This window comes from Triticum dicoccoides, chromosome 6B (genome assembly GCF_002162155.2).
Source record: "Triticum dicoccoides isolate Atlit2015 ecotype Zavitan chromosome 6B, WEW_v2.0, whole genome shotgun sequence".
Taxonomy (NCBI): Eukaryota; Viridiplantae; Streptophyta; class Magnoliopsida; order Poales; family Poaceae; genus Triticum; species Triticum dicoccoides.
This window is the reverse complement of record NC_041391.1, coordinates 567643983-567664712: the sequence shown is the minus strand read 5'-3', so window position 1 is coordinate 567664712 and position 20730 is coordinate 567643983. Positions and strand designations below refer to the sequence as shown.

Here is a 20730-nt window from a genome sequence, read left to right as displayed (position 1 = left end):
ATCTACTCTGTTTAATCCTGATGTAAAAGACCAGTCTGATCCTCCTTCCGAACATGTTTATGTTGATTTCATTTTCCCCTGTTTGATGGCGTCTATGTCAATTTCATTATCATCAGATAATCAGAGTATACCGAGCTACTTAGGTGTGCTTCTGATTTCTACTCCCTCCGTTCGGAATTACTTGTCTCGGAAATGGATGTATCTAGAACTAAAATACATCTAGATACATCCATTTTCACGACAAGTAATTCCGAACGGAAGGAGTACATTGCAGCTTTTACTTCTACATATTATTCCTGAACAATATTATCTGTTAATATATTAATTCAAAAGAAGTTTCAGTTTCAGTTTCATAGTTTCTCATGTAGTCATGTAACTGTTGAACCGTCACCACTAGTTTTCATGCTTTTCAGCTCCAGTCACCGTGAATAATGGATCTGGAAGCCTCCCCGGGAGTCATATCTCAGGAAAGCCTCCGCTGAAAATGGCCGCCGCCAAGAGCTCCTGTGGCGCAAGGAGGCACGACCGCCGTCCACCGGGCAGGGTTTTCCTGGCAGCGAGGTAGGTGGGAAGGGGATGATACTAGGGCGGTGGTGGGAAGGGAAGGAATCACACGTCCACCCTGAGTTTGGCTGGCAAGTTCGTAGTTTAACTGCTCCCTCCGTTCACAAATATAAGATGTTCTAACTTTTTTGTGAATGGATGTCTACAGTCCACTCATTTCAGTTCATATGTAGTTCATATTTCAGAACATCGTATATTTATGAACAGAGGGAGTAGTTAATAACAAGTCACTACCAATTAATCGGCACAAGTAAACATGGCAAACAACCGAATGATCGTCTCAATAGTTCAGACTTTAGGCACACACACATGGGGATCAACTCATATGTAATGTTAGGTTATCAGCAACAGCCGAAACATGCAGCAATCTCAACCAAAAGAGGGGAGAAAAGGTGTGAAGCATAAACATGAGCCAGAAAAGACATCAAAATTCCGAAGGAAGTTCCGAATGGGGAATGAGATGATCTTCTTATGAAGACACTACCACCTTCTGAAGCCGCAAATGGAGCATTTGCATTCCTGTTTACTGAAAGGAAAAAAGCTTCTGCAGAAATAACTTTGAAGATATTCCCTCTGAAAGCTTCTTACTGCAGAAATAACATTTGTGCAACATCATAGACAACGCACGGACTTTTGTTGACGCTCCACATGTGTAACACAAAGGTCTAGGGATCTAAACTGAAGATGCCCTGTCAGCCACCCATGAATGATGAACTCTCTTGTGGTGCAGGAAGTAAATCACAACAGGCAGTGTCAGTAAGCATCCATACGGTTCCTGATTGATACTAACAATTTTTACTCATGTGTACCTATGTGCGCAAGTAATCAGTGAATAACTGAATATGCGTGTGCTCACTGCCCCATTCTATAGCAGAGCATAAGCCAACACAACTACACAAGGCATGTCAACTTTCAAGAATTGATAGCTAAATTATCCAATCAAACTCAAGATACAAACACACTATTCAATTTAATCTTGTCATTTTTGTCTAAATCACAAATCGTTACATTATTGGATGAATCTTTACAAGTACACATTACATAGCACTACTAACATTCCTGAATTATTTCACATTTTTTGAGAATCAGAAAAAAAATGAAGAGGAGAGCGAATATTACTTGCACCGTTGCAGAAAATCCTCTTTCCACCAGTGTATTGTTATTTTCTTAAAATAACTACCATATAAATATTTTTAGTGGAAAACTGAAAATTATGCACTACATAGATGCACTAAAACATTATCTCATGAACTTTGTTGCGCGCTTTGAGTTGCCACCATGAAAGCAAAGTAATCCTTCTTAATGTTTTTGAGCCTCACGACCACGTCGCTCATGCTTGCTCTCCGACTAGGAGAGTCGTCCGAACACTCTAGACCCAGTTCGAATATCGACACAAGAAAGTTTCCATTGCAGGCAATGGAGGATGACGGCGACGAAGTATTAATTGTTTGGTGATGGAAGGCAAGGTTCATTTCTTCACCCTGTTGTAGCTTCTCATCCAAAACATCAACGAGCTTTGCTGGAAATGCTTGCGAAACCCACCACCTGAGGCTAGATTCCCCGACGAACATAGCGTCCGTGGGCCTCTTCCCTGTGAAGACTTCAAGCAACATGATCCCGAAGCTGAACATGTCAGTCTTTCGTGATGCCTTTCCCATGAATGCTAGCTCTGATCAAGCCAAAAAAAACAACATAATTAATTAATCAAACCAATAAATGATGATTATCTATTCAAATAAATTGCTCCTGTCTGATCATAACAAGTACATACCAGGGGCCATGTACCCAATTGTCCCCGGCATACTTGCTGAAACCATGGAGTTGTCATCATGTAGAAGTAACTTTGCAATGCCAAAGTCGGCAACATGCGCCGTCATGTCGTCATCGAACAACACGTTGCTAGGCTTCAGATCGCAGTGCAAGACAACTTGGAAATGATGATGGTGCAGGTACTCCATTGCCTCTGACACGGCAAGCATAATGTCCAATCTCTGGATGAATCTTAGTGGTTCCCTTATTTCGTTGTGCAAGTGTGTCTCCATGCTACCATTGGGCATGTACTGAAGGAGCAGTGCCTTGAAATCCAAGCTGGAACATGCATTCAATATTTGTATCAAGTTGCGATGTCGAGCCATGCGCAACACTTGACATTCAGCATCAAAACTCCTCACGGCCTGCTCGACTTGCATATTGAGCACTTTTATTGCAACCACCAAACCATCATCTAATTGGCCCTTGAAACTTTGCCAAAACTTCCAGTACCAAGTAGGTTGTCCTCATTGAAATTTTCAGTGGCACGAGCAATCTCATGGTAGGATACTAACCTATGGCTGATCAGATCAGTCATGCTAGTAGAAGCCGTACCATAATATTGTTTCTTATTTTTCTTGCTGACCATTAGGTACATGGTGGTTGCAAATGCACCAACTCCAATGATGGCAACCGGGAGTATAAACTTGAGGATGTGTCGACTATAAGTCAAGTGAGACTTGTGCGGACACGGTGACAGTCCTAGACGAGGAGCACCACATAGCCCAACATTCCCCATCAAAGATTGCAAGGTGAGGTTTGAGAAAACACCTCCATTTGGTATTTGCCCTTCTAACCCATTGAAGGAGAGGTTCAGAGAAGAAAGGTAGGTGAAGTTGGCGAGGTAGTCTGGTATTGTACCTGAAAGGTTGTTTGACGATAGGTCCAATGTTTCTAAGTTGGTTAAGCGGCCGAAAGAGTTTGGGACTAAACCCTTAAATGAGTTGTGCGAAAGATTTAGGTAGGTTAATAACATGGCAACCTGTCCAAATGAACTTGGAAGGCTACCAGACAAGAGGTTACCAGAAAGATCTATCCAGTCCATAGTTTGCATATGGCTAAGATCAGAAGGTAATGTACCGGTTAGGGAATTATGGGACAGATCTAGTTGGATAAGGTTACTACGATAAAATAAGCTTGATGGAATTGACGAAGATAAACGGTTATAAGAAAATGAAGTGTACTCTAACATGGTGAGGTCGCCCATGGCATCTGGTATGGAGCCAGATAACATATTGTCCCAGAGTTGTAACTCTACAATACTTCTCAGCATACCAATTTGTACAGGGATTGGGCCAACCATTCTATTTCCTGAGAGATCAAGTGCTTGGAGATTCTCCAACTTAGAGAGGGTTTCTGGTATTTCTTTGGTAAGATGGTTGTTGGCAAAGTTTATCTTACGAAGACTACTAAGATTTGACAGTGTTTCTGGAAGCCCACCAACCAAATTGTTATTCAATGCTTCAAATACTACCAGGTTAGTCGAGAGGTTACCAAAATAGTTGGGAATACTCCCAGTGAAAAGATTATTTGATATGGTGAGGTATTGAAGTTGGCGACAATTGCAAAGGCTGGACAAGAAACTAAGATCCCCTTGGAGACGGTTATCTTGAATCAAAGTTCAAAAAAGCGCTAGGCACTAATTATGCGTTTGGGCACCTACTTGCGCTTTTCTAGCTTAGGCATGATTAGACGCAATTAGGCGCAATTAGGCGTTAGTACTGTAACGTGAAGAAATAAGCTAGATGGGCTGGGCTAGCCCACTAAACCATAGGCCCATCTTCGTATCCTCCTACTAAAAGCTCTCGTCTGCTGCAGTCGATAGGAAATTTAGGTTTCCTCCTCACGCCGCCTCCCCCCCTCGTCCTTTCTGTCTCGTTGCACGAGGCTGCCTCCCTCCCTCTTCCTCTGTCCCTTGTCGGAGAAGCTCGATCCCTTGCCGGAGAAGCTCAATCCCTCGCCGGAGAAGCTCGATTTGTCGTCGGGGCAGTTGAATCCCTCGTCGGCGAGGATGAATCCTCGCAGGGGAGGTCGAATCCTCGCCGGGGAGACTGATTTCTCACCTCAGAAAGCTGATTCCTCGCCGGAGAGGCTGATTTCTCGCCGGAGGACCTCGCCGGCCGCTTTTTTGAGCGCCTAGGGCCAAAGCGAGGCGCTATGCCAACGCCCAGCGCTTAAGCGCGCCTAGGCGAGCGCCTAATAGCGCCTTCTTGAACAGTGTCTTGAATACTAAGAATCAGAAGAGGTTTGTTGTTTCCAAGTGTTGATGGTACTGGTCCAGTCAGTTGATTCATTCTCAAATTTAAGAAATACATTTTTGTCGAATTTCCTAGAAATTCCGGGAAGGGGCCTGTTAGTTGATTGTGCGAAAGGTGCAGATAATTGAGTTGTCTCAGTTCTCCTAATTCCACGGGAATATCTCCGCTTAAGTTGGAGTTTGCGATGTCAAGTACGCTGAGCATGGTGAGATTGCCGAGCACAGGCGGGATCAGGCCAACGAGGTCATTGCCTCCCATAGAAATCGCCGTAAGCTCTGGTAGCGTAGCCAGCCATGTTGGCACCACATCCACGAATAGATTTCCAGGAATGGTAAGTATCCTAAGATGCTGGCATGATGCAAGGCCCAATGGAATTTGACCCCCGAAGTTGTTCCGGTAGAGATCAAATATTTGCAACATGGGGAGACTAAAGCTTCTGTTGCTAGGTATATGACCTGTTAGATTGTTGTTCCCCAGACGCAAGTCAACAATCCTAGACATGTTGAAGATGGTAGGAGGTATTGGACCGGAGAGCTGGTTACGCCTCAAGTAAAGAACCTGGAGCATGAGCAAGGAGCCAATACCAGAAGGTATTGGGCCGGATAGACTGTTGTTGTTAATGTATATGTGTCTCAGTGAAGGCGTGCTGTCAAATGAAAAATTCGGCATGAGGCCAGTAATGGAATTTATTCCGAGAGAGAAGTAGCTAAGGCTACGCATGTTTCGCACCTCACCGGGGATCTGCCCCAAGAGCTGGTTGAAATTTAGGACCAGAAACTGAAGCCTGGTGAGGTTTCCAACGGTAGACGGGATTGTATCCGACAGGCTATTGTGGCCAAGATCAAGGTACCTAAGACGGGCTAATCTTCCAAGATCAGCTGGGATAGAACCGGTGAGGTTCGTATTGGTCAGGTTAAGGGTGTGGAGGAAAGAGAGGTTACCGAGGTGAGGGCTGAGCTCTTCTTGGAGGGGAATGTCCGGCAGCTCCAAAGCGGTGACACGCTGGTGCTGACGCCGGCTGCACAACACACCGATCCAGGTGCAGAAGGACGCACCGGTTGTCCAGTTATTGGCAATGATAGCCAAAGGGTCGGAGAGCTGGGATTTGAAAGCCAGCAGCGGGCAAGGTCGGTGTTGTTGCTCGGGGCAGGAGATGAAGCAGCCATGAGCAGCAAGCTGGTGGCCATCAGCATGGCCGGAATGTATGAACGGGCCATGTCGTCGCTCCACTCGCATCTGCGCAAGTTTTTCGGGTTTGGGACGAGCAGGCAATGTTAATCTTCAGTCACCTATATAAAGATACTCACCAAAGATAGACTCGAGAGTGTTTGGACTGGATTCCGGAACTTGGCATTGTCATGCTTTGTCTCAAGTGAGACAAGTCATGTTGCCCCGGTGACCCGTTTAACTTGTACTACAACACTTCATTCCATTCTACTCCCTCCGTTCTTAAGTATAAGTCTTTTTAGAGATTTTAATATGGACTACATACCAAGCAAATGAGTGAATCTACATCCTAAAATACGTTTATATACATCCGTATGTAGTCTATATAAAAAATCTCTAGAAAGACATAAAACCGACGAAGTATTAGCTAGACCAAACGGGGCATGAGCTAAAGTTCTACGTATCATATCTTCGTCATCTGAGTGTTTTACTTGCAGACCTATGGTTGCTAGTCTTATGTGGCCTGGGATTATCATGGACGGAAGACCTTGACTAGCTTGGTGAAACTTGCGGCCACAAGCATGGAGCAGTCGGCAATCAATCATAGCCTCATAAGTTACCCTTCTTCCACGGGCAAAGAATTTTCTGCGGCGATAATGACCCGAAAGAAGCAGGAGAGTTTACTAGTGCTTTTTTTTAAAACAAAAATGTGATAAATACAACAAAAACAGAAAAAATAATTAGAGAATCAATGCAGCAAAAAGGAAGGGGTAAATAAAAGAAAGTTGCTGTGCACGTAACTTGCTTTGTAGCCAAGGTGATAGAGGTTCATGATAGACGCCTTTGCTTCGAGGATCGCCATGCCAACGTCTGCCTTGAGCGAGGGCCCTTCCATACAAAAATTTACAGCGTCCTGGGCAAGAAGGCGGCGATTTGCAGTCACCGCAATGATGACGTAGTTTGATTTTGCAGTTTGTTTACGAAACCGTGTTCAATGGGGGTCGATAGGAAGCACGAGGGATGCCCGGCGTGTTTGCAAGGAGGGAGGCGACACATAATAAAGGTTCCATAACAAACACGCCGACCATATAAAGCATCTTCAATTTATTCAGAGCTCACTTACCATTCTAGCTCTTGCGCACGACTAAATGGTTCTTGCGGTGGCGGCAGTCTACTGAAGTGCTACGATCTAGACGTGGAGTGGTCAATATGCAGATTAACTCAATGTGGGTGAGCAGTAAGGCAGATCGTTCTTTCCACCTAAGTTTGATTCAGGTGCTACTTGATCAACAGGTCTAGGCTGACTGGAAGGGTAGAGTATATAGTAGATCCAACAATGCTAGCTGGTTTATGAAGCAACACCTAAATATATAGCACAAACCAAAGCACACAGCGTTTGGCATCCTGATACTAGTCTTTTACTACACTAGGAACAAACATAAGGGCATTACATAATACGGTACATTCTGAATGAAGCATAGCACAGCCAGTTCAACACTTCCACGTACTCGTGCTCTAGTTCAAGTCTTCATGTTCTTTGTCAAGAACAGACATACTCTTGCCTACAAACTAAACAGTGCCCTTGCATATGTAGAACAGCAAATGATTCCCCCAGAAAACGCTTTGGTTCATGCAAATATATAGCCAGACACAAACTCACCAATGGAAAGGGTCGTCGACAGTAAGATCAGATGCTTTCTGGATGCTCCATTCATTCTGAAATTTAGGGCCTAGCACCATCATCTTACAATCACAGCACCATGGTACACCCGAGAGAGCCACCAGTTTGCTTGTCATCTTATCCGCCTTGGCCACCGAAGTAAGACTCTCTCTGTTTAGCAGAACATACAAAGCTTGGAGCTCCTGCGCTCTCGTGGAAATGAACTTAAGGAATTCAAGTTCAACTTTGTTCCCTCTGTATTCATGGATAACCATCTTCTTGATGTGAGACTTGATGCATTCAATAGTAGGGAGCTCCTGCCAGAACTTGGCATTGTTCCTTCCAGTGGGTTCAGTTAAAGACTGGAATGTCATATCAGTAAATGGTTAATTAGAGATGGATAATGCAAGAAGCAATAATTTCCATTGCTAATAAATAGAAGTATGAGTGCCAAATAACCACTTCCAGTGGGTTCAGTTAAAGACTGGAACGTCATATCAGTAAATGGTTCATTAGTGATGGATAATGCAAGAAGCAATAATTTCGATTGCTAATAAATAGTGGTATGAGTGCCAAATAACAACTTCAGTTAAAGACTGGAATGTCATATCAGTAAATGGTTCATTAGTGATGGATAATGCAAGAAGCGATAATTTCCATTGCTAATAAATAATGGTATGAGAACCAAATAACCACTTCGAGTGGGTTCAGTTAAAGAATGGAACATCATATCAGTAAATAGAGATAGATAATGCAAGAAGCAATAATTTCCATTGCTAATAAATAGTGATATGAGTGCCAAATAACCGATTGAATAATTGCATGGGGTGCCAAATAACCTCGATGTGCAGCGTCTCAACGTTGGGAAAGCATCTGAGGTAGGTCACCAGCATCTTGACATCCTCTATGACACCAAAATTAACTTTAAATGCCAATATCTTGACGCTTGGAAGCACTGTGCTTGGGCTCGGCTCTGTGCCAGGCTGCAATGGTCGAACAATGCACCAAAAGAAGCAGATATATATGTCATGCATCTCTATTCTCTTTAAACATTATGTATTAGCAATCCATGGAATCATGGAAACTTGGGAAGTTTATACCTCAATGACATTGTCGCCGATCTGCAGCCGGTGAAATCCTGGCTCCAAGAAGCCGAGCACCTGCAGGTTGGGCGCATGAGCAATCTTGATCATCATAGTACTCTCAGCACCTCCTGCACGGGGCGCTTCCAGCAAGAAGAGCCGCTCCAGGAGCGGGGCATCCACCACAGCAACCTCGTCTGCCATGAAAATCCAGAGGAGCACGCACCGGAGGCTTCTGCTCTGTAGGTGGATGAAATCGGGTGCACAGGTGAGTACGAACGCGAGCTTCTCCAGAACCGGGCTGCAAGCGAGCATGTAGTCGAGGTCCCCGTCGCTGATGCTGGTCGTGAACATGCTGAGTTCCTGGAGGCGGGGCAGGACGTCGGCTCGGCGGGAGAGACCAGCGGTGTCGGGGAACGTGAAGAAACCCAGGAAGAGGCGCTGGAGCGAGGCGCAGCGGAGGATGTCCCCGGGGAGGCGCACGGCGTCGGGGGGGAACCTGGCGAGGTCGGCGTCGTTGACGAGGACAAGGTCCTGGATGCCATTGGCAGCGAAGAGGCGCGGCCACTCTGCGATCTCAGGCTCGTGGGACGCGAACCGGCAGCGGGTGATGTGGATGGCGCGGAAGGGCCCCGGGTGGTCGGCAAGGACGCGGGCAACGACGGATCGGGGCAGGTCGGCGTCGTTGAGGGAGAGCGGGGTGGAGCGCCAGAGGTGGCGCCAGCGGGAGGCGAGGGAGGCGGTGCGGGCGGCGTCCTTGACGGGGAGGCGTGAGACGATGCTGCGGAGGAGGTCGTCGGGGAGGGCGCTGATGCGGTCCTCGCCGTCGTAGTCAACGGCGGGGGTGAGGGAGGTGGCACTTGCCACGGAATTTACACCGCCGGGGCGCCAGCCCATGACGTTCTCGACGATGGCGGCCATGGCCGGAACGGACTGGGGTGGCGTGGAGACGCGGCGGCGAGCGGCCTGAAGGGGACAAGCAAAATGGAGTGGAGTGGAGGCGCGGCGGCGACTGGAGTGAAAGTAGGAAGGGGAAAGTAGGACAGGGTTTTTACGGACTGGGCCAGCTAAATGTTGGAAGCGGCGTCCTATGGGCCCAACCGGCAGAAGGAATGGAATGTTCTTTCAATTATTTACTTCTACCGATGCTATCTCCGGTTGATCAGGAGCGAGTCCTATGCTTAGGAAAATCATTACTCCCCGTGCACAGACCATTATTATATCTAAAGTTGCTGACTTTATTATTGATCAAAAAATGTTACGTTGCAGTGTTGCACGAGCAGCTAATACTAGCTGCATCCTGATTTATTGGCACTCTCGTATTTAGGGTCATCATAATTTTTACTAATAAAATATAAATTATATGTAGAGAAAAATATCATAAAAACTATGTTTAAATATGAGTCCAACGGTATAATCTTTTGTGACATACATTAACATTTTTTAGTTAATTTTTTGTTAAAATTTGACACGAAAAAAGAAGGGGGCAAATAAACCAGGACATATGTAGTAAATGATATCTTTAACGTGACGTCAGAGAATCTTACAAATCCCTCTAAATTACCTAGCCTTTTATGATTTCTTTGCTTGGTATCTAAATAGGAAAATTGTCTAAAAAAATTTAAACAGAAACAAAACTTTCTCTATGAGTGGATACATAAGTTTGGGGTCATGCAATTCTAAAACAAGGTCGGGAGGTTCTAACATACTGGCTATATGGCTTTGGTAACTACAAGTTTCACACAAAGTTAGATGTGTTGTTGGCTTCATGGGATTATGCCTTTGAAAACCATACTTGTTGCATATTAATTGGGGCGATTGGGGCATGCTCCGTGTGTAACGTAGCAGCAGAGGATACACGACATACCTTATTGAATGTGCAAATTCCACGGAACTTTGGATTAGGCTAGGACTCATCAAATTGATTGACTTGGTAATCCAAGTGGACCAGTGAGGATTTCTGGTTCTCGAAGCATTGTTTGAACTCCGGGCGAGTAATGTTCACATTATGCCTTCTTTGAATCACAGTGACGCCATTTGCCGTAGGCTGTTGGTGCCTATGGTGGATTCAAAGACAAATTACCGATAATGAACATACTCCACCTCCTGTACAATGGTCGATCTCAATCCTTGGCATAGCAAGTAATTTTATAAAATCTCGTTTGAAGAAGCCCATTGTTTCGGATGACGAATGGAGTAAGCCAGACCCGAAGTTCATCAGGGTTAAGGTTGATGTGGAGTTTTATGAAGATGAAGGGCCACTTTTTACCAGTGGAACGCAAATTCATGCCACATGAGTCAGACACGATGATGTTGGAAGCGATGGCTATGTGAGATTGATTAGACCTTGCAAATTCCCTTGGCTTCCATCAGCGTTGAAGCAGAATCAAATTCTCTTCACCCGCAAAAAAAAATCTCTTAATGTTATCAACTTCTCATGGGTCAAGCACAGTGGTGAGATATTACAATAACAATTTTTCGTGAAATGTGTGGATACCACAACGAATATTGGAAAGATCAACTTTAAACATTGTCCTCGTATGGTTAATAGTGTGCCTCATGAGCTAGTTCAGTTTAGCTACTATAATAAACTTTTTTAATAATTGGGTTGACGAGGCCCGGACTGCATTGTCAATAAACTTGTGAAGGATGTAAATGTTCTCTGAGTTAATAAAGCAACCATGATAGTCTTCACTAAAAAAAGAGCAACTGCAGTGCAGACCACGTAAACTCAGAGTTAATAAAGCAACTGTGATGGTCTTCACTAGAAACAAGAGCAATCCCCAATGCGGACCACAAAAATGGACACAACAAATGTCTGTGGACACATCCAGACCTGTTCATGGATTGGGTTAGTTGCAGACACCACCCAACAGGTGTCACCAAATGTCCGCTCAAGAATTTTTTTTGCCTCTACCCAAAGTACTCAAAATAGACAAAGTTAAACAACACAATTCTTAAGCAATTGTGGGATAAATATTCCAATACAACAACAATTTAAAATAAAAATATCACAATCAAAACATAAAGCTTTGAAATAAATTAGTTCAAGTTTGAAGTCAACTTAGTTGGAAACGTGTTCTTTAACAAGTCATCACCAACGAATCAACTTCAGAGATTTTATCGGCACAAGTAACCAATGGCAAACAATAGAATGAGCTTAAATCCCAATGGTTCAGACTTCAGGCGCACACGTGGGGCCCAACTGATATGTCTATACCACTATATAGTGTGCCAATAGCTTCAAATATTAGTCGTTGGATATGCCCATTCAATGGTCAAGAAATTGAAGGAAATATGCCCTAGAGGCAATAATAAAGTTATTATTTATTTCCTTAATTCATGATAAATGTTTATTATTTGTGCTAGAATTGTATTAACCGAAAACTTAGTACATGTGTGAATACATAGACAAAACATATAGTCCCTAGTATGCCTCTACTTGACTAGCTCGTTAATCAAAGATGGTTATGTTTCCTAACCATAGACATGTGTTGTCATTTGATGAACGGGATCACATCATTAGGAGAATGATGTGATGGACATGACCCATCTGTTAGCTTAGCATTATGATCGTTACAGTTTCATTGCTACTGCTTTCTTCATGACTTATACAAGTTCTTCATACTATGAGATTATGCAACTCCCGAATACCAAAGGAACACTTTGTGTGCTACCAAACGTCACAATGTAAATGGGTGATTATAAAGGTGCTCTACAAGTGTCTCCGAAGGTGTTTGTTGGATTGGCATAAATCGAGATTAGGATTTGTCACTCCATGTTTCAGAGAGGTATCTCTGTGCCCTCTGGTAATACTCATCACTATAAGCCTTGCAAGCATTTTGACTAATGAGTTAGTTGGGGGATGAAGTATTACGGAACGAGTAAAGAGACTTGCCGGTAACGAGATTGAACAAGGTATGATGATACCGACGATCGAATCTCGGGCGAGTAACATATCGATGACAAAGGGAACAACATATGTTGTTATGCAGTTTGACCGATAAAGATCTTCGTAGAATATGTAGAAACCAATATGAGCATCCAAGTTCCACTATTGGTTATTGATCGGAGACATGTCTCGGTCATGTCTACATAGTTCTCGAACCCGTAGGGTCCGCACGCTTAACGTTCGATGACGATTGGTATTATGAGTTTATGTGATTTGATGTACCGAAGGTTGTTCGGAGTCCCAGATGTGATCACGGACATGACATGGAGTCTCGAAATGGTCGATACATATAGATTGATATATTGGATGGCTATGTTCGGACACCGGAAGTGTTCCGGAAAAGTTTCAGATAAAACCGGAGTACTGGGGGTTACCGGAACCCCCCAGGAAGCTATTGGGCCTCATGGGCCTTGGCGGAGAAGAGAGAGGGCTGGCCAGGAGGTGGCGCGCGCCTGCCTTGCCCTAGTCCGAATTGGACAAGGGGAGGGGGCGACGCCCTCCTCCTTCCTTCTCTCCTCCTCATCCTTCCCCCCTTCTCCTTGTGGGAATAGGAAAGGGGGGGGGGGTTCCTACTTGGCGTAGGACTCCCCCCTGCGCGCGCCACCCTTGGTTGTCCTCCTCCTCCCTCCTTCCTTTATATACAGAGGAGGGGTGCACCCCATAGACACACAAGTTTATCTTTAGCCATGTGCGGTGTCCCTTCCACAGTTTTCCACCTCGGTCATATCGTCATAGTGCTTAGGCGAAGTCCTGCGCCGGTAACTTCATCATCACCGTCACCTCACCGTTGTGCTGATGGAACTCTCCCTCGGCCTTAGCTGGATCTAGAGTTTGAGGGACGTCACCGAGCTGAACGTCACCGAGCTGAACATGTGCAGATCGCGGGGGTGCCGTGCGGTCGGTACTTGATCGGTTGGATCGCGAAGACGTTCGACTACATCAACCGTGTTAACTAAACGATTCCGCTTTCAATCTATGAGGGTACATGGACACACTCTCCCCTATCGTTGCTATGCATCACCTAGATAGATCTTGCGTGATCGTAGGATTTTTTTGAAATTACCGTGTTCCCAACAGTGGCATCCGAGGCAGGTCTATGCATAGATGTTATTTGCACGAGTAGAACACAAAGAGTTGTGGGCGATAATAGTCATACTACTTACCAGCATGTCATACTTTGATTCGGCGGTATTGTTGGATGAAGCAGCCCTGATCAACATTACATGACCGCGTTCATGAGACTGGTTCTACCGACGTGCTTATGCACATAGGTGGCTAGCGGGTGTCGGTTTCTTCAACTTTAGTTGAATCGAGTGTGGCTAAGCTCGGTCCTTGTTAAAGGTTAAAACAACACACTTGACAAAAAATCATTGTGGTTTTGATGTGTAGGTAAGAACGGTTCTTGCTAGAAGCCCGTAGCAGCCACGTAAAACTTGCAACAACAAAGTAGAGGACGTCTAACTTGTTTTTGCAGGGCTTCCTGTGATGTGATATGGTCAAGACATGATGTGATATAAACTATTGTATGAGATGATCATGTTTTGTAACAAAGTTATCGGCAATTGGCAGGAGCCATATGGTTGTCGTTTTATTGTATGCAATGCAATCGCCATGTAATTGTTTTACTTTATCACTAAGCAGTAGCGATAGTCGTAGTAACAATGATGCTATGATGGAGATCAAGGTGTCGCGCTGGTGACGATGGGGATCATGACAATGCTTCGGTGATGGAGATCATGAGCACAAGATGATGATGGCCATATCATGTCACATATTTTGATTGCATGTGATGTTTATCTTTTATGCATCTTATTTTGCTTAGTACGGCGGTAGCATTGTAAGATGATCCCTTACTAAATTTCAAGGTACAAGTGTTCTCCCTGGGTATGCACCGTTGCTACAGTTCGTCGTGCCGAGACATCACGTGATGATCGGGTGTGATAAGCTCTACGTTCACATAAAACGGGTGTAAGCCAGTTTTGCACATGCAGAATACTCAGGTTAAACTTGACGAGCCTAGCATATGCAGATATGGCCTCGGAACACTGGAGACCGAAAGGTCGAGCGTGAATCATATAGTAGATATGACGTTTATCATTGAAAACTACTCCATCTCACGTGATGATCGGACATGGTTTAGTTGATTTTGATCACATGATCATTTAGATGACTAGAGGGATATCTATCTAAGTGGGAGTTCTTAAGTAATATGATTAATTGAACTTTAATTTGGCATGAACTTAGTCCTGATAGCTATTTGGCATGTCTATGTTATTGTAGATCAATGGCCCGTGCTACCGTTCCTTTGAATTTTAATGCGTTCCTAGATAAAGCTAAATTGAAAGATGATGGCAGCAACTACACGGACTGGGTCTGTAACTTGAGGATTATCCTCATTGCTGCATAGAAGAATTAAGTCATGGAAGCACCGTTAGGTGTACCATCCGCGCCCACAACTTCAGACATTGTGAAAGCCTGGCAGATGTGTGTTGATGACTACTCAATAATTCAGTGTGCCATGCTCTATGGCTTAGAATCGGGACTTCAAAGACGTTTTGAACTTCATGGAGCATATGAGATGTTCCAAGAGTTGAAGTTAATATTTCAAGCAAATGCCCGAGTTGAGAGGTATGAAGTCTCCAACAAGTTCTACAGCTGCAAAATGGAGGAGAATAGTTCTGTCAGTGAACAGATACTCAGAATGTCTGGGTACCATAACCACTTGACTGAGCTGGGAGTTAATCTTCCTGATGACAAAGTTCTTCAATCACTGCCACCAAGCTATACAGGCTTCGTGATGAACTATAATATGCAAGGGATGAATAAGACTATTCCCGAGCTCTTCGCGATGCTAAAAGCTGCAGAGGTAGAAATCAAAAAGGAGCATCAAGTGTTGATGATGAACAAGACCACTAGTTTCAAGAAAAAGGGTAGAGGGAATAAGGGGAACTTCAAGAAGAATGGCAAAGAGGTTGCTGCTCAAGAGAAGAAACCCAAGTCTGCACCTAAGCCTGAAACTGAGTGCTTCTACTGCAAAGGGACTGGTCACTGGAAGCGGAACTGCCCCAAGTATTTGGCGGATAAGAAGGATGGCAAAGTGAAAGGTATATTTTATATACATGTTATTGATGTGTACCTTACTAATGCTCGTAGTAGCGTCTAGGTATTTGATACTGGTTCTGTTGCTCATATTTGCAACTCGAAATAGGGGCTACGGATTAAACGAAGATTGGCTAAGGACGAGGTGACGATGCGCGTGGGAAATGGTTCCAAGGTCGATGTGATCGCCGTCGGCACGCTACCTCTACATCTACCATCGGGATTAGTTTTAGACCTGAATAATTGTTACTTGGTGCCAGCATTGAGCACGAACATTATATTTGGATCTTGTTTGATGTGAGACGGTTATTCTTTTAAATCAGAGAATAATGGTTGTTCTATTTATATGAGTAATATCTTTTATGTTCATGCACCCTTAATGAGTGGTCTATTTTTATTGAATCTCGATAGGGATGATACACATATTCATAATATTGAAGGCAAAAGATGCAAAGTTAATAATGATAGTGCAACTTATTCGTGGCACTGCTTTTTGGGTCATATCGGTGTGAAGCGCATGAAGAAACTCCATGCTGATGGACTTTTGGAATCACTTGATTATCAATCACTTGGTGCTTGCGAACCGTGCCTCATGGGCAAGATGACTAAAACCCCATTCTCTGGAACAGTGGAATGAGCTACTGACTTATTGGAAATAATACATACTGATGTATGTGGTCCAATGAGTGTTGAGGCTCGTGGCGGGTATCATTATTTTCTTACCTTCGCAGATGATTTGAGCAGATATGGTTATATCTACTTAATGAAGCATAAGTCTGAAACATTTGAAAAGTTCAAAGAATTTCAGAGTGAAGTGGAAAATCATCGTAACAAGAAAATAACGTTTCTATGATCTGATCGTGGAGGAGAATATTTGAGTTACGAGTTTGGTCTTCATTTGAAACAACATGGGATAGTTTCACAGTTAACGCCACCTGGAACACCACAGCGAAATGGTGTGTCCGAACATCGTAATCGTACTTTATTGGATATGGTGCGATGTATGATGTCTCTTACTGATTTACCGCTATCATTTTGGGGTTATGCTTTAGAGACGGCTGCATTCACTTTAAATAGGGCACCATCAAAATCCATTGAGACAATGCCTTATGAACTGTGGTTTGGCAAGAAACCAAAGTTGTCGTTTATTAAAGTTTGGGGCTACGATGCTTATGTGAAAAATCTTCAACCTGATAAGCTCGAACCCAAATTGGAGAAGTGTGTCTTCATAGGATACCCAAAGGAAACTGTTGGGTACACCTTCTATCACAGATCCGAAGGCAAAATCTTTGTTGCTAAGAATGGATCCTTTCTAGAGAAGGAGTTTCTCTCGAAAGAAGTGAGTGGGAGGAAAGTAGAACTTGATGAGGTAATTGTACCTTCTCCCTTATTGGAAAGTAGTTCATCATAGAAATTAGTTCCCGTGATTCCTACACTAATTAGTGAGGATGTTAATGATGATGATCATGAAACTTTAGATCAAGTTACTACCGAACCTCGTCGGTCTTCCAGAGTAAGATCGCACCAGAGTGGTACAACAATCCAGTTCTGGAAGTCATGTTACTAGATCATGATGAACCTGCAAACTGTGAGGAAGCAATGATGAGCCCAGATTCTGCGAAATGGCTTGAGGCCATAAAATCTGAGATGGGATCCATGTATGAGAACAAAGTGTGGACTTTGGTGGACTTGCCCGATGATCGTCAAGCCATAGAAAAATAAATGGATCTTTAAGAAGAAGACCGACGCAGACGGTAATGTTACTATTTACAAAGCTCGACTTGTTGCGAAAGGTTTTCGACAAGTTCAAGGAATTGACTATGATGAGACTTTCTCACCCGTAGCGATGGTTAAGTCTGTCCGAATCATGTTAGCAATTGCCGCATTTTATGATTATGAAATTTGGCAGATGGATGTCAAAACTGCATTCCTGAATGGATTTCTGGAAGAAGAGTTGTATATGATGCAGCCAGAAGGTTTTGTCGATCCAAAGGGTGCTAACAAAGTGTGCAAGCTACATCAATCCATTTATGGACTGGTGCAAGCCTCTTGGAGTTGGAATAAATGCTTTGATAGTGTGATCAATGCATATGGTTTTATATAGACTTTTAGAGAAGCCTGTATTTACAAGAAAGTGAGTGGGAGCTCTGTAGCATTTCTAATATTATACGTGGATGGCATATTGTTGATTGGAAATGATATATAATTTCTGGATAGCATAAAGGGATACCTGAATAAGAGTTTTTCCATGAAATACCTCGGTGAAGCTGCTTACATATTAGGCATCAAGATCTATAGAGATAGATCAAGACGCTTAATTGGACTTTCAGAAATCACATACCTTGATAAAGTTTTGAAGAAGTTCAAAATGGACCAGTCAAAGAAAGGGTTCTTGCCTGTGTTACAAGGTGTGAAGTTGAGTCAGACTCAATGCCCGACCACTGCAGAAGATAGAGAGAAAATGAAGTCATTTCCTATGCTTCAGCCATAGGTTCTATCATATATGCAATGCTGTGTACCAGACCTGGTGTGTGCCTTGCTATAAGCATAGCAGGGAGGTACCAAAGTAATCCCGGAGTGGAGCACTGGACATCGGTCAAGAACATCCCGAAATACCTGAAAAGGCCTAAGGATACGTTTCTCGTTTATGGAAGTGAAAAAGAGCTCGTCGTAAATGGTTACGTCGATGCAAGCTTCGACACTAATCCGGATGACTCTAAGTGACAAACCAGATACATATTTTTATTGAATGGAGGAGCTTCCAGTTGGTGCAGTTCCAAGCAGAGCATCGTGGCGAGATCTACATATGAAGTGGAGTACATTGCTGCTTCGAAAGCAGCAAATGAAGGAGGTTGGATGAAGGAGTTCATATCCGATCTAGGTGTCATACCTAGTGCATCAAGTCCAATGAAAATCTTTTGTGATGATGCTGGTGCAATTGCCTTGGCAAAGGAATCCAGATTTCACAAGAGAACCAAGCACATCAAGAGACGCTTCAATTCCATCTGTCACCAAGTGTCGGAGGGGGGCATAGAGATTTGCAAGATACATACGGATCTGAATGTTGCAGACCCGTTGACTAAGCCTCTTCCACGAGCAAAACATGATCAGCACCAAAGCTCCATGGGTGTTAGAAACATTACTATGTAATCTAGATTATTGACTCTAGTGCAAGTGGGAGACTGAAGGAAATATGCCCTATAGGCAATAATAAAGTTATTATTTATTTCCTTAATTCATGATAAATGTTTATTATTCATGCTAGAATTGTATTAACCGGAAACTTAGTACATGTGTGAATACATAGACAAAACATATAGTCCCTAGTATGCCTCTACTTGACTAGCTCGTTAATCAAAGATGGTTATGTTTCCTAACCATAGACATGTGTTGGCATTTGATGAACAGGATCACATCATTAGGAGAATGATGTGATGGACACGACCCATCCGTTAGCTTAGCATTATGATCGTTGCAGTTTCATTGCTACTGCTTTCTTCATGATTATAAAGGAGGGACACTTTGTGTGCTATCAAACGTCACAACGTAAATGGGTGATTATAAAGGTGCTCTACAGGTGTCTCCGAAGGTGTTTGTTGGGTTGGCATAGATTGAGATTAGGATTTGTCACTCCGTGTTTCAGAGAGGTATCTGTGGGCCCTCTGGTAATACTCATCACTATAAGCCTTGCAAGCATTGTGACTAATGAGTTAATTGCGGGATGAAGTATTATGGAACAAGTAAAGAGACTTGCCGGTAATGAGATTGAACTGGGTATGATGATACCGACTATCGAATCTCGGGCAAGTAACATACCGATGACAAAGGGAACAACGTATGTTGTTATACGGTTTGACCGATAAAGATCTTTGTAGAATATGTAGGAACCAATATGAGCATCCAGGTTCCGCTATTGGTTATTGACCGGAGACGTGTCTCGGTCATGTCTACATAGTTCTCGAACCCGTAGGGTCCGCACGCTTAACGTTCAATGACCATTGGTATTATGAATTTATGTGATTTGATGTACCGAAGGTTGTTTGGAGTCCCGGATGTGATCACGGAGATGGCGAGGAGTCTCGAAATGGTCGATACATATAGATTGATATATTGGACGGCTATGTTCGGACACCGGAAGTGTTCCGGAAAAGTTTCGGATAAAACTGGAGTACCGGGGGTTATCGGAACCCCCCGGGAAGCTATTGGGCCTCATGGGCCTTGGTGGAGAAGAGAGAGAGCCGGCCAGGAGGTGGCGCGTGCCCCCCCTCCTTCCTTCTCTCCTCCTCCTCCTTCCCCCTTCTCCTTGTGGAAATAGGAAAGTGGGGGGGGGGGGCGATACCTACTTGGAGTAGGACTCCCCCCCTTGGGCGCGCCACCCTTGGCCGGCCTCCTCCTCCCTCCCTCCTTTATATACGGAGGAGGGGGGCACATCATAGACACACAAGTTGATCTTTAGCCGTGTGCGGTGCCCCCTCCACAGTTTTCCACCTCGGTCATATCGTCATAGTGCTTAGGCGAAGCCCTACGCTGGTAACTTCATCATGACCGTCACCACGCCGTCATGCTGACGGAACTCTCCCTCGTCCTCAGCTGGATCTAGAGTTCGAGGGACGTCACCGAGTTGAACGTGTGCAGATCGCGGAGGTGCCGTGCGTTCGATACTTGATCGATTGGATCGCGAAGACGTTCGACTACATCAATCGCGTTAACTAAACGCTTCCGCTTTCGGTCTACGAGGGTACGTGGACACACTCTCCCCTCTCGTTGCTATGCATCACCTAGATAGATCTTGCGTGATCGTAGGATTTTTTTTTAAATTACCGCGTTCCCAACAAAAATGGCAAGTCTGAGCATTATTATCCGTCGGATAAAGTTTCAACTCATAGGATTCTGCCACGAGGCCTTCTAATTGAACCCCCAACTCTACCATTTCATGTGTTCTAGAAGCATCTATCCACATGCTTATCTTCTAATAAAAAGAAATTAGAACTATCTGGATTCTAGAGAGATCAGAACCAAGTTGGACCTTGTCCAATACACAATACGATTCTACGAAAGGAAATACATATCCAATGTATTTTCCCATGCTTTTTGTATATATTTAAATGGCATGCAAAGCACGTACAATGTACTAGTAAT

The 20730-nt window shown here is 44.0% G+C and overlaps 2 protein-coding genes across 3 annotated transcripts; both read right to left on the bottom strand.

The window, feature by feature from the left end:
• Positions 1–1513: 1513 nt before the first annotated feature.
• Positions 1514–5881, bottom strand: LOC119325997 (probable LRR receptor-like serine/threonine-protein kinase At3g47570). 2 transcript variants are annotated; one of them, XM_037599714.1, is made up of 2 exons: positions 2336–5881; positions 1514–2233 (listed from the first exon to the last, which is right to left on the bottom strand). In XM_037599714.1, exons 1-2 carry the CDS (start codon positions 2751–2753, stop codon positions 1809–1811), a joined length of 843 nt encoding a protein of 280 aa, XP_037455611.1. In that variant the 5' UTR covers positions 2754–5881; the 3' UTR covers positions 1514–1808. Both variants share the same exon structure in this region; 1 of them encodes a protein (XP_037455611.1).
• A 1264-nt stretch (positions 5882–7145) lies between these two features.
• Positions 7146–9509, bottom strand: LOC119324751 (FBD-associated F-box protein At5g60610-like). The gene is made up of 3 exons (XM_037598520.1): positions 8559–9509; positions 8298–8441; positions 7146–7820 (listed from the first exon to the last, which is right to left on the bottom strand). The coding sequence occupies exons 1-3, from the start codon at positions 9459–9461 to the stop codon at positions 7455–7457; spliced, it is 1413 nt and encodes a 470-aa protein (XP_037454417.1). The 5' UTR covers positions 9462–9509; the 3' UTR covers positions 7146–7454.
• Positions 9510–20730: the final 11221 nt, after the last annotated feature.